The 13,556-nt window shown below is 38.9% G+C and overlaps 1 protein-coding gene across 1 annotated transcript; it reads right to left on the bottom strand.

Moving 5' to 3' along the window:
• Positions 1 to 2,510: 2,510 nt before the first annotated feature.
• On the bottom strand, positions 2,511 to 9,777 carry gprc5bb (G protein-coupled receptor, class C, group 5, member Bb). Its single transcript, XM_012855556.3, has 4 exons — positions 9,349 to 9,777; positions 7,636 to 8,737; positions 3,491 to 3,603; positions 2,511 to 3,411 (listed from the first exon to the last, which is right to left on the bottom strand). Exons 2-4 carry the CDS (start codon positions 8,735 to 8,737, stop codon positions 3,367 to 3,369), a joined length of 1,260 nt encoding a protein of 419 aa, XP_012711010.1. The 5' UTR covers positions 9,349 to 9,777; the 3' UTR covers positions 2,511 to 3,366.
• Between the last annotated feature and the right edge of the window lie 3,779 nt (positions 9,778 to 13,556).

Below are 13,556 nucleotides of genomic sequence, written 5' to 3' on the forward strand. Positions count from 1 at the left end.
AGTGACTCACTCAGTCTTGGAGGGTTAATTTTATAACACTCCCACAAGCAGTCAGACATTGTTTGACTATTCTGTGAGATTTCAAGCGTGACGTCGTGTGACTCAGAACCCATAGAACGCATCATTGTTTTCATTTGATGTTGAAGTTGGCAAAACAGTATTTGGTCAGCCGACAGTTATTATGTGACCATTGATGTTGTAAGAAGGTTAAAAATATGGGCAACAGCCATGTACATAGTTACACAAAATATTTTAATTTCTTAGATACATTGGTTGTTTACACATAAAAATGCCATTTCTGGAAAGAAACTGTCCATAAATAATTTGCATGCTTCTGATGTGAGCCTCTTTTCTGAACCATCTTCTTGAAACAGTTGCTCTTTATTTCTGGAACCAGGTGCTGGATTGAAACCGTTTTAAGCCACATTGACCCATCAATTATGTGTTCACACCTGATATCAAAAGTGAAAGATCCTTAAGAAGAAGTAAGTCAAACCAGATAGTCAACTGTGCAAAGAATGTAATAGCCATTTAGTGCAAATCACATTACAAACATTCAATTCAACGCTGCCAGGAAACAGTGAAGTGTTGTTCTTATAAATCCATCTTAAAAGGCGCTCTTTCTTTACAGTACAGGTTAAAAAGCAGGTAAGACAGAGTTTTACATATTAATCAAATATTTCCATTGTACAATGTAAGAGCACTCACCTGTACACAAAAACAAAGCCATTAATAACAAATGTACTTATTTAGATTTGAGTAACAGCAAAAAAGGACTGGTCAGAGTCCTGTACACAAAATGCATTAACTGAAGATACTGTCTCAGCTTGAATTCACTGTTGCTCAGGAGATGAAACTGCAAACGTTTATTCATACGCACACAACGTGGTGTTCTGAAGTACTGGTTTGAACTGCTGTTTCCAACTAGAGATATCAAAGCAACACGACTGTAATAGAAACAACATACACAAAATAGTTTTAGTAGATTTAATGTTTTGGATTAATAAACATTTTCTTTGTGTTTCCCAGCAATTAAAATAAAGAATAAACATACAGCCTGATGACTTGTAGAAATCGGTTTATAAACAAAAACAACCAAGGTGACCCTTCCTTTGATGACCTACAGTTGCATCTCAAGAAAATGGACTATCATATTTTTTTGTTTGTGCAAGAATTTTATTGAAAAAGAAATGAAGACGTTATGTTATATAACTTCTTTACATTTCTTTACGCACACTTTTTGTTGTTTAATTTCAATGATTATGCCTTACAACTAATGAAAACCCCCCAAAAATGGCTCTCAAACCTGCAAGGTTTGCAGTCTTGAGAGCCAACAAGCACAGGCATATCCAAGACTTGGTAAAAAAAAAAAGTTCTCCTGTTAAGCCACGTGTGAGCCTGAAACTTAATGATGTGATGTGAAAGGTAGTCTGCAGATGTTGGTGGACTGTTTTCTCTGAAGTCCACATTCAAAGCAGCCATCTAGCTGGAGATTTGAAAGCACTTCATCCTTTCCAGTACAAATGAGCTGAATGCTGCTGTTAAGGCAACCTGGGCTTATTTCACCTCCTAGCAGAGCTACAGGTGGATCTCCTCCATGCCACCCTGTTCTGATGCAGAGATTAATGCAAAAGGAGGCCCAGCCAACAACTGAAAGGACACACGGTCCAGTACATGGACACACCTGTCAATTTGCCGACATTTCTGTATTACATTTCTTTTTTTTTTCCGTTTTATTGCAATATTCAAAATTTTCTGAGAAACTGGGTTGGAGTTTTATTAGCTGTAAGCCACAATTTTTTAAATGAGGAAAATGTAACACTCTATGAGCAGTAAACCTATATGATTTACATGTTTCACCTCTGGACTGGATTGGTTGAAACAAATAAGTGTTTGATAAAATTTTATTGAGATGCATCTATTTATAAGATTATTGTGTTCGACTCCCAACATTTGACTGGTCGTAACTTGGTAAGTTCAGAACCATGAATATATGGAGGTCACAATATCAGGAGACAGGAGAGCAGAGTGGAGGGAGCATCAGTATTTGGGGTTGTTCTAAGTTTTGACAGCTTGGCTTTAACATAAGAGAAAAGATAACCACCACAATTTTGTTCAAATCCTTCAGGCTTATTGTTTAAAAAGTCCAGCATGTTCTTTAGGTTCTAATGACAAGACAAGAAAATTGTTTTGCTCGTTGACAGCAGAGTCCACAAACTAGAATTATTTAGATACTCATAATAAAGTCATAGGAGTGTCAAGAAAGGTTGTACTATGCCAGTTTTCAGTTGCAAGGCAGCCTTCAGCTTGTGTTGAGTAATAACAGATAAGACTGACTTTCCTTGTCTGTGATGGTGAATAGACTATAAAACAAAAAACACTAACTAGTAATTTCCTTATATAGATATATCTATATATATATATATATATAGATATATATATATATATATATATATATATATATATATATATATATATATATATATATATATATATATAGATATATATATATATATATCAAAAAATGGTTTATGAATAAAAAATACAAAACAAACATCCATAAAATGCAAACATTTCAATAAAATACTGTTCCCCCGAATTGTGCTTCTACATGCAACTGAAACAATCTTCAATCCCACAATTTCACCATGATCTCTGTACTGATCATTGTCTGTGCACGTTACGTATTGCAGTATCAAATGGCTTTTATTCTATGCTTCTTAAAAGCACAACACTTAAAATACCATTACTGAGATGGGAAATTTCTTTACCCTTTAAAAGCACCTGATGACCCAACGTTTTTGAATAGATATGAACCAAAAAGTGTCTCAGCGCAGTCAAAAAGTCACTATGAGATCCCTGGAATACAACACAGAGACTGAGCAAGCTTTGTACGCGTATGCTGGTAATTTACATCAAAGTCCTAAAGGCTGAGTTGAACGGACAGTTTATTGAAGTAAGCATCACTTGTTAACAGAAACCACCTTTTATGGCACTGCTGTTGCGCTGCGCAGATAAGATGCTTACTTCACCACATTGAAATGTTTCTTTAAGGTTAACTTTCAGGCATTTAATGGCAACATGTCCAGTAATCCGCATCGTTGTTTTCTCATACTTAAGCACTCCTTAGTATAAATATCATCACTTTACTCCATCCTTCTCTGTTCGTGCTCTTATGACTGTCAAATTGTACAATAAAATTAGCCAAAAAAAAGTTAATCAGAAATTCTATCTGTTGTTTTTTTTAACTAATTTTGAAACGGGTGTGCAAAAACACAAATAAAGTAAAACACATCTTCTTGTTTGTAGGTAACGGGATCACGGCATCACAAAAGAGGCTTGACAAAGTGCAAGTCCTGCCCTGTGTTACCATAAGCGTCGTCCAGTGTAGTTAATGGGAGCTGTGGGCATCTGCAAGAGAGATAACACACTCAGGAAGTGCAGATATCTTTGCTGATTTTACAATATAAAGCATCTAGTCAGTACTTACCGTCCCGCCATTCATGACCAAAGCCATCTCAGTGGGTTGGTAAACGTGGCCCCTGAAGGCGATGCCCGGGCGGATGCTGCCATGGCTGCTGGGGTATGTTCCACTCCGGACGGCTGCAGAACGGTCAACGCAAAACATACAAAGGAATTACCCAGCGTGGCAGAGTCCACATCATTATTTTTTAAATCCCCTCAAATAGACCGGAACAGCTGGGGACTCGCATGTTTAAGATATGACTCTGCTGGAACACACTTGATTTGAAGTGGGTAAATAGTGTTGACAGGCTAAGGAGGCAATTTACCTCTTTGAATGAGCTCTGTGGGCAAAGTCGCAGGGCACCGCCTCTTGAGGACTGTTCTTACCCATAGCTGATTTAAAACTGAGTCAAATTAGACATAATTTTATTACGTCTTTCTCTGACTGTGTCTTACTTGGTAAGATGCCATAAATAAGGATCTCCTAAGGCAGAAGGAACAGCTTCAGGCAAGCCCTGCAGCAAGGAATGACACTGATATTCATGTCTCTCCCTAACAATATTCTAGGAGCTTTGAGTTTGATCATCTTTATAGCAAAAGTAATCTAAGAGAGGATTAGGAAACGTTTGGAAAAATATGTTTTGTGGTAAAAACTACAGTAAAGCAGTATCAGTGTAATGCAGAGCGCATCTCACCTTAACTTCTGTCTATTTTAATATATCCTTCTTGCTGGTGAAATCCTTCTTGCTGTTAAATCTTGTATAATTTTCTAGACTTTGTGCCATAAATTAGATATTTAAAATAAATCTTTTGTAATCTTTATTTAAACAGAGATTGGCTTGTGTGAACTGTATTACGGGTCTATCCTGTTCTTTCTTCAGAATCAGACATTGTGACTTGTTTCCAAAATGGTGAGATTTCCCCTCCTTCAAGATATGATTAAAACATATTTTAGGAGCTAAGAATTAATGTATCCCTACACAACTTATAGCATTCTGCTGCCTTTTAGCATCTATTTTGTTTTTAAAAGTAATATAGTCAACTTCTGTTCCCTTGATTTCTTGTATTAATGCTTTATTTATGGTGTCACCTGTTGATGATAGGTCTAAAGTTTCTAGAAAATCCTCCATTACTATTGGATTGGGTTTTTTGGAGGTTAAGTAAGCTGCTGATAATATTCCTCAAAGTCTTTTTGTATGTCTTCAGGTTTAAAAAGATTTTGTCACAATAGAGATTTGTTATTTTAATGATTACCCTACTGATTTGTTGCTTGTGCAGTTTTTCAAGTAAATTAATTAATTTAAATGTATACGTTTTCTAGTCATCCCAACCACTCAAAGCACTTTAAGCTAATTCATGCACAAATTCATACACAGATAAGTCGGTACAGTATCTCTGGGGGTTGATGCCCATCCAAGAGAAAGGGGGATGCTGGAATCAAACACGTACCATTTAGTTTTTTGGCTGTAATCTATTTTGAGATTTCTGGGGGATTTTATTTCAGATTAGCAAAATTCTTCTTGGCTTTTGCAGTACTGCATTTGACGATACTTCTACCTTGTTATGAAATTACAAAAATGCCTCTATGCCTTTACTCATAAATTCTCTAAATTTGTTGTAAAATCTCCAGATAGTGTTTTTAAGATAGATCTTCAAGCTAAACATCTGGGTGGTCAGAAAAATCTCTTGTCTGACATTCTTCTTCTTTTCAATTTTAAACACAGAAAATAATCAAATCCTTGAATAGAGGCTTGATGATTTGATTGAAAGATTATAATGGAGGTAACTCCTCCAGAGGGGTTGGATCAGATTTTTATTTTCTCATTTGGCTCTGCTAACAACCTTTTCCTCCTTGCACCTTTGCGCCTACATCTGGAATGTCACCATTTTAACTGACTGACTTACTTTCCTTAACATATATTGGCAGTACCAACAGTGGGGCCTAACCAAACAAAAGTGCCCTGTTCCTGGTTACCCATTAAAGTAGCTATAGCTAACAGGCCCGTGTCTGTTTTTCAAAGAAATAAACGAAAACCTACACACAAAAACAGCTAGAAAATCCGACATATTGGCCACAAGCTTCGCAAAATTTATTTGAGAACTGCTAAAATTATAGTAAAGTGAATATAAAGATATACCAGTCTTCCATGACCTTTGCATTTCTGCATTTGCAGCAGCTTGACTCTGAGCTGCACCTTCAAACGGACTCTCTTCAAGACATTTTACATGCAGGCACAACAGAAACAAAGCAGGACTTTTTAAAATGACTGCTTGCTGGAAGGCGCGCAGCCTTAATGGCCATTACTTCAGCCCCTGTTTCTGACTCACTGTGCCGCCTTAAGAATAACTGTGCATGAGAATAGCCTAATCAGAAATTCAGCAGTATTAAAATGCTCCACAAGAGAAAAGGGATCATGGAGCGGCACAAACAGATGGTTACTGCTGAATCTGTTTTTGCAGTAGGTAATTTGGAGCCCTGCTAAAGTCTTGTATGTTTTTCCTGTTATTAATTCACTGTCTGTCTGGAACGGCTGCTCGCTGCTCACTGGCAAAGCCTACAGTCACAGCCGTCTCCTAGGCAACATTGATATTTCATGTCATTATTGCAACAAAAGAAAAGTGTTTTCAGTAGCGTGTGAGAAGCAACTCCCGAGTTTGGGACCTGTTTTCACAAAATTAAAAAAATGCAAACTCAATACAATTTGTACATATTTATATGCATTTATTTTAGAAAGCATAATCAATCATGGACGAAACAAGCAAAAAAATCCAAGGAATGGTGTTATGTTTGGCAATATCTTTTTCTCTTTTCAGACAAGACTGAATTGTTTCAAGGGGGCAACAATTAAATGCAGGCTCCTGCAAAAAATACTGTCAAATGTGTTTATGTATTTGCTGTATTTGTATATTTCCAAAAAAGATATATTGTGAATACACATGAAATAATCTGTCATTATTTCATACTTAATAGTTTGTTGTGTAACATGACATTCAGCATCACTCTAATTTGCCAAAGTTCACCTCGATTAGATGAGCTGCATCTCATGACATCTTCTAACATAGAAGCTGCCGGCTCCAGAGGCATTTCAGCCTAAAAAAAAATGCCAGAACCAGGAAGAAATTTTGCTTGCATCGTACAGCTTATTCGTGTTTGTCTAGATTTTTCCTACACAGATAAGGGTGAGAATTATCTTTAAAAGGTCATTGTGTTGTCTGCTCTTCTTGTTTGTTAAATGTCTGTTTTTAGGCAGTTCTGATCCATAATAATGGCACATACTGGATATTATGGGTGGGTGATATTGACTTTTATTATGATATACTGTGGTACTATTGTAATAATGATAAAGGTTATGATAAATGGCTATTACCAGCTTCTTGTAGTTTTTTTAGGTAACATTGTGGCTGCGAGTTCATGTCAGTAATAGCCCCACACATACAAATACTGTACTTAATAAAACACATTTAATAATGTAACATATATTAAAATAAAATTCAAAATACTTTTCATCAGGAAATACGTTTTTTGGGTTTTCAAACATTTCTAATTGAAATTTAAACTTGTGAAGATAAACCCAAATTCTTATCATGATAAGAATTTTTTTCATGATAACTTTAAAATGATACGATAAAGGCCCAGTCCTACTGGATATAATTCATGTCCAATTATTTATTAAAGACTTTAGTTTACTGAAATACGTATCTGTTATGTATAGTTTTCACATTCTGCAAGAATTACCCCCCTCCAATTGTCACTACCCTTGCTGCAGGATTGAACACGTGATAATGTGAGTTGTCAAGCCTTTTATAGAAAAAAACTGAGACTGGTCCAGAGCGTTCACTTTTGATTTAAGTTGCCTAGACTCAGTGGTTCCAAAGCTTATTGTATAACGTCTTGAATGTCCCACGTTTTATATATATATATATATATATATATATATATTAAAACACTCATTCAAATAATTGCACTACATCCACAGCATGCCACCAAGCTCTGCAGAAAGCTGTTAATGATTAATTCATTTAGATATGAAGCATTTTAGCATCCGAAACATACTGATAATTCGATCCCTGGGGACCAGGATTTTTGTCAATGGAAGTAACTCGTCTTTGAAAAGAAATTTGTACTTGTAAAGAAGCATGCATAAAACCACAAGCACACACTGCGCTTACTTGTGTTGTGCTCCTCCATTGAGAAGGCCTGGTTTTCTTGAAAAGACTGGTGAGAATGTGCAGGGTGCTCATCGCCAAAATGAGGAGCAGGGGATGCGCGAGCGGTGTCAAAGAAATCTTGTGCGTCAGATTGTGTTGGATTCTGGAGACACAAGTGGGACTCTGGAATAGCGTGGAACAGCAGCAGGATCCAGCCCTGAATCACCAAGGCCACTGCCAGTGCTGGCTCATCCAATACCTTTGGATCCTTGTTTCCTCCTCTTTCCCTGCTCCCTTTTCCTCTCAGTGTCTGGCTGCCGTAAAGATAAAACCCCAGCCAGGCCACCCAAAGCAATGCAGATGCCAGACTGGACAGAAAGACCCAGACGGCATTACACTTCCATCTCCGCTTTTCATTCTCTCCTTCTCTGTCTTCTTCTCTGCCGTCTCCTCCATCTTCTCCAAACTCTCCTCCACACAGCACCACTCCAAGGGAGAGACCCATGGCTATGAGGAGCAGGCCCAGAGTATAGCTGCACATCAGTGCAAAGTCCAAAGGAGGATACTCACATGCTGGGTGACCCTCTCTGACTACAGTCAGCAGAACCCATTCAGCAGAGATGATCCCCTGAACCAAAGCCAATGCCAGTCCAAGTGCTGCCAGTGTGCTCCCTGTCGGGCTCGACTTCCCAGCCACCAGCCTCCTGAGCCTCACACCTTGCACTAGCAAGCAGGAGAAACAGAGGGCAAAGAGGGGTCCCCAAAATGCTCTACGCACCACACAGAGCACCTGGGTCTTCCCCACCAGGAAAGCCAGAGAGATGGTGAATATCCCGAGAAGAGTCCCCAGGAGCAGGAGCAGGGGACCTAGGCCGGAGCGCCTGGCTGGGTCAGAAACCACACGCAGCTTGACAATCAGCAGCACTGCAAGAACCAATGAGGTGAGGCCACCACTGCAGGCCACGGCTTCCAGGACGACGCCCCAGACCGCCTCCAGGTCGCACAGCACCCTGTAAGGGGGTTCCACGCTCACGCTGCATCCTCGAGGAGGAGGAGGAGTGGGCTGGGACGAGGTGCAACTGATCAAAGTCAGGAGGCAGATGACAACAAGGCTGACGGCCATCTTGGTGACAAACAGGAAAAACAGGCAAAAAGAGAGGCACAGTTACAGTTAGATACGCAACAAGTCGACCCATCCATACAGGTCTATATCACAAGATGTTAGTGTACCGTACACGAGGATCAGCTGCGCATGCATCCTGATATTTAAGAAAAAAAGGTTAAAAAAAAGCCAATTTCTGCTCTGATTAAATAAGCCTGTTGTGTGATCTTTATGTTTATTTGTCAGACAAACACACACACACACACACACACACACACACACACACACACACGCGCGCTTGTAGCACTGGGCAATAGTTTCCATGGAAATGGGAAGCAGCGTGGGCTGGTTACATTGCATACTGGGCTTTTCAGGAGTCGAGTTCAGTATCTAAAAGCACAGAACAACACAACACTCTGCACGTACACATACATACACAATGATTACACACATTTAGGAGGATTTAATGACCATAATGAATTTTGATGGCCGTACCAAAGTATCTACATGTGCCTTTAAATTACCCTTTACCTTGACAAAGAGAGCTTGTACCAGAAATAAAACTGTACATCGGTGCTCTATCACGTCTTCAAATGTAAATTTTAACATAAAATGAAAGCCACAAAACTCACCTCAGATGAATTCTTGACTTGAATTCTTGGTTACTCACAGCGCAGGGGTGTCATAATTACCCATAGATCATTTTCTGACATGACTTAAGTCACTCTGATTCTTTTTAATGAAGCCACTTAATGAAGTCCTTGAGGCAGCAGAAACAAAGCGGTTTCCATTTTGTTGCTGCCTTTCCTCTCAGCTCTGATTGTTTAAAAGTAGGAGATGGCAGACTTTGAAGGACCACCAATGTCTGTCTGATGTAGTGGCTTGTCCAGCTGCTTCGAGAAGAAGAAGCCACAATTATGATGCATGCCTCGAGACTTCACACACCCACACGGTCAAATATATCTCCAGCCTCTTTCGCTCCTTTCTCTCTCGCTCCCTCTGTCCTCATCTTTCTGTTCGTGCAGTCTGCATGTCTGAGTCGCTCTCTCTCCCTCTCTCTCTCTCTCCCAGCTTCACGCTGAATCTGCGGAGGTGTCAACAGAGAGAGATGCAGTCCCAGCTTACTTCTGCTCGCCCACACACAGGCAGCATGATTAGCCGTTGCACCTGTCTAACCAGGAAGATGAGAGGAAATAAAATCAGAATATCAGCCTGGCGGTTCACCGACTGTCCGGCATTAATCACTTTCTTTTTTGTTTTGTGCACATCTTGGTGTTGCTTCCCGCCATCACACTCCCACATCTTCTTCTTTGCTCAGTGCCTTTTAAGCTGTGGGGGGTTCCTGCTGATAAACAACGGATTGATGACACAAAGCCGTGTTCTTAACAACAGCAATGACATGGAAACGGAGATGGGATGTGTGCTGTAGAAAACGGGTATTGTGATCGAGGACGAGCAGATGGTCACTCTACACAGGTGAGCGGCCATGTGACCATCCTGTTAGAGAGTGTTGCATAACAACCTGGAAGACATGAGTCAGTTAAGTCTGTTTACAGAGGAATAATCTCCAACCCCAGTGTGTAAGAGAAGGACACAGCTCAGGGAAAGTTAGGACAAGGTGCAACCCATGCACAAGATATTGGTTTGTGAGACTTTTTGTGTTGGCAAAGGAACAAGATGCCCAAAATCTATTTTTCTATTTTCAGTACCCGCTGAATTCTTGCTAGGCTGTAGGGTGGGTGAGAGATGGGAAAGGTGGTGACTACCTCCAGTCATTGAGCGAGAGGCGAAGGACACCCTTGACAGGTTGCTAATCTATAATAGGGCAACACAGACACACACAAACCAGCCAGCCATGCACGCACACACACACACACACACACACACACACACACACACACACACACACACACACACACACACATGCCTAACATTAGTCCCAAAGGTATTAATTCCTCTGGCGGATTTAGATTTTAAATAATTATCATTCAGCCAAAAATAATTTTTTTTCTGAAAAGAAATGAGCAAGGCATTTGTTAAAAGATGACACAACAATGTTAAATCACTTTAGGGTTTTTTAACATTTTATTTAAAAGCCCCGTCAAATTATTTACACGGGTCTCTCCTACCAGTCGACATACACAAGACTAAACAGCCGCCTCAACCTCGCGCACAATCCTCCAGAGGAAACAAGGCTTCAACAAGGGATCTTTCTTTATCTTATTCATTTATCTTTTTTTTGTGAAATAAAATATATAAAACTAAACCTAACTCTAAAGTTCGCTGTCATCAACATAACAATGGAAACTAACACAAGGCTTCCTCATTATGAAGCCAAGCGGAAGCAGATAAATGCCAAAGAACAAGAGGCCCTAAAACTGAGCCCAGTGGCACACCACACAACAAAGGAGCAGAGGATGACGTATGATCGCCAAGGGAAACACAGAAGGTTTGGTTTTCTACATATAATCTTAACATATCCATCGGAGTATCCCTGATGCCAACCCACTGTGCCAAATGCTAGATTGGCTACATGCCACATTCAACAAGCTCCATGCTCATTTGTCTTCGGGAGACACCACACACGATGTCAGGGCAAGACAATACAACATGTTGAATATCCCCGATTTGAGGTCGGAGCGGTCCCGACATTTCCACCGAGCAGATCCGATCACTCTTAACACGGCAAGATATTCTCTTAAGATTATTTTAAGAGACACAGCGATAATCGGGAGATCGGGGCGAAAATCGGGCTAAAAATCCTGCCGTGTGAACCAGCCTTAATGTGATCTCTTTGGAATGTCTTGGATAACCAACACATACCTACATACATACATACATACATACATACATACATACATACTCTTTATCATGCTCACAAACACTTGTAAATGTTCACATAGTTGATTAGCAACTACTTTCTCAAGAATTTTAGACAGAAAAAGAAGATTAGATATAGGTCTGTAATTTATTAAGTCATCTTTATCAATAAATTTCAGTTTCCCTTAGTGTAAGGGAAGTGTTTTATTGTTTTATACATAATGAGAATGATTATGTTTTTAAACAATCATCAAATGTATTGTTATGATAAAAGAAATAAATTTAGTTAAACAAAACCACATCCTGACCCCAATCAAAGAATAAAATATACACTTCATATTACATTTTTATTTAAAAATGGTTATACTTGATCTTAATTTTAATGCAATCTCAAAAATAATTAAAGAAACAAAAAAGGTAAAAAAAAACATTTTAGTGAGGATTGGTATTCAATTTAATCATTTATTATTCATGATTCAAGAATGTGTTTCAAGTAATAGTCAAGTAAATGTAAATGTCCATGTGATCTAATTCTGCATAATTATAAAATGTGTTTTGTTTCATTTTTGATAAAAATATACTTTAATATGAATGTTTCATGAAATTCAAGTTTAAATATCTCTCAATATTTTTAACATATAGATTAATGTTACAAAAATGTTACATTGTCTACATATTGATATTTCTCAAGGTCAATAATAAAACTCCTTTTAATGTTAAAGTATGACATAAATATCTCAACAAAAGCTTTGGATATTGTTGAGAATTAAAAATATATCTTAGTAGGGGTGTCTCCCCTCTCTGTGGCCGGGTAAGATAACATGCAACTTTAGTTTTATGGCTGTTGGGTCATCGCGGCCTGACCCCGTGCTGGGAAGAGCAGCCCCTTTGTTTGAGACACAGATGGTTTGCAGATTACCCCTCCCTCCCTTAGAGGAGGCGGGGAGACACTGTATTAAAGAAAGTCTCGGCAAAACTTAAGATCAGACAGACTTTTCCACCGCGGTGAAAAATCATGGTAATGTATACTCTGTCTCCATATTTAATTTCTATGAATTAAATATGCATTTAAACTGTTCTACCTCTGATCAATGTTTCCTCATTTATAGCCAAATCCGGAACTGGGAAGGACGGGGTTTTAATAGACATGCAACAGCAAGCCGGTAAAACCCGATCTTATCAATATCCATATTCCATATCAGTATTGAAGCCATTTAATACTAAGCAAAGCTTTGCTTAAAGATTTAATGTAAAGAAAGATTATTCTGATCGTGTGTGCAATAATTATACTCAGATAAAATATCAAATTCTTTAAACATGAAACCTCAATCAAAGTACAGCAAAAGTTCTGTTACATTTTAATGATTTGCTAAAACACATTGGGGAAACTTGCTAAATGTATTTACAGTCCAATTTAATAGAGGTTCAGCAGACATTTCACTTCAATGCAGGATTCAATATTGTGCTTTAGCAGCGTTTGTAGATGTAAAGAACGTTGTTGCATGTCGGGCAGGAATGCTGCACATCCTTGCAAGACGGCACACAGAAGGGGATCAAACAGCAGGGCCAGATTCTGGTGTGGAGAAAGGGATAAAAAGACAGAATGTTAATTTATTCTATGCGTTGATGTGTTACTAATTAAAGCTGGTAAGTCAACTATCCTTGGTTTACCATGAGTTGTTTTTCCAGTTGTAAGAAAGAAAGCAAAACCTTAGTCCAAATATTATGATCATAAACTCAAATTAATGCTTGAGTTGTAAGATGTTTTAATCATCTCCCTGCAGCTTCTGTACTGTTACCCACCCATTTGTTCGGATTCTGGTGTGTGTGTGTGTGTGTGTGTGTGTGTGTGGTTCTTTGGGTGAGTGAGAGTTCCTGTTTTTAGAGAAGATCTTTGCTGGAGAGTCCCGTCAGCTATGGATCTTGCACACTTGAAGCAAATCCCCTGATCAGGCTGACTGACAGGGTGACAGGACCATCGCCCCTCGCTGGATGATTACCCATGTTGGTATTCCCAGCC

The sequence above is a fragment of the Fundulus heteroclitus genome, unplaced genomic scaffold (genome assembly GCF_011125445.2).
Source record: "Fundulus heteroclitus isolate FHET01 unplaced genomic scaffold, MU-UCD_Fhet_4.1 scaffold_92, whole genome shotgun sequence".
Lineage (NCBI taxonomy): Eukaryota > Metazoa > Chordata > Actinopteri > Cyprinodontiformes > Fundulidae > Fundulus > Fundulus heteroclitus.

What these genes read in the sequence shown, in the direction of transcription:
- gprc5bb (XM_012855556.3), bottom strand. Translation starts at nt 8,737, where the DNA reads ATGGCCGTCAGCCTTGTTGTCATCTGCCTCCTGACTTTGATCAGTTGC. An exon ending in AATGGAGGAGCACAACACAA is followed by an intron (nt 3,604 to 7,635) that starts GTAAGCGCAGTG and finishes ACCGTTCTGCAG; the next exon opens with CCGTCCGGAGTGGAACATAC. An exon ending in TGGTCATGAATGGCGGGACG is followed by an intron (nt 3,412 to 3,490) that starts GTAAGTACTGAC and finishes TCTCTCTTGCAG; the next exon opens with ATGCCCACAGCTCCCATTAA.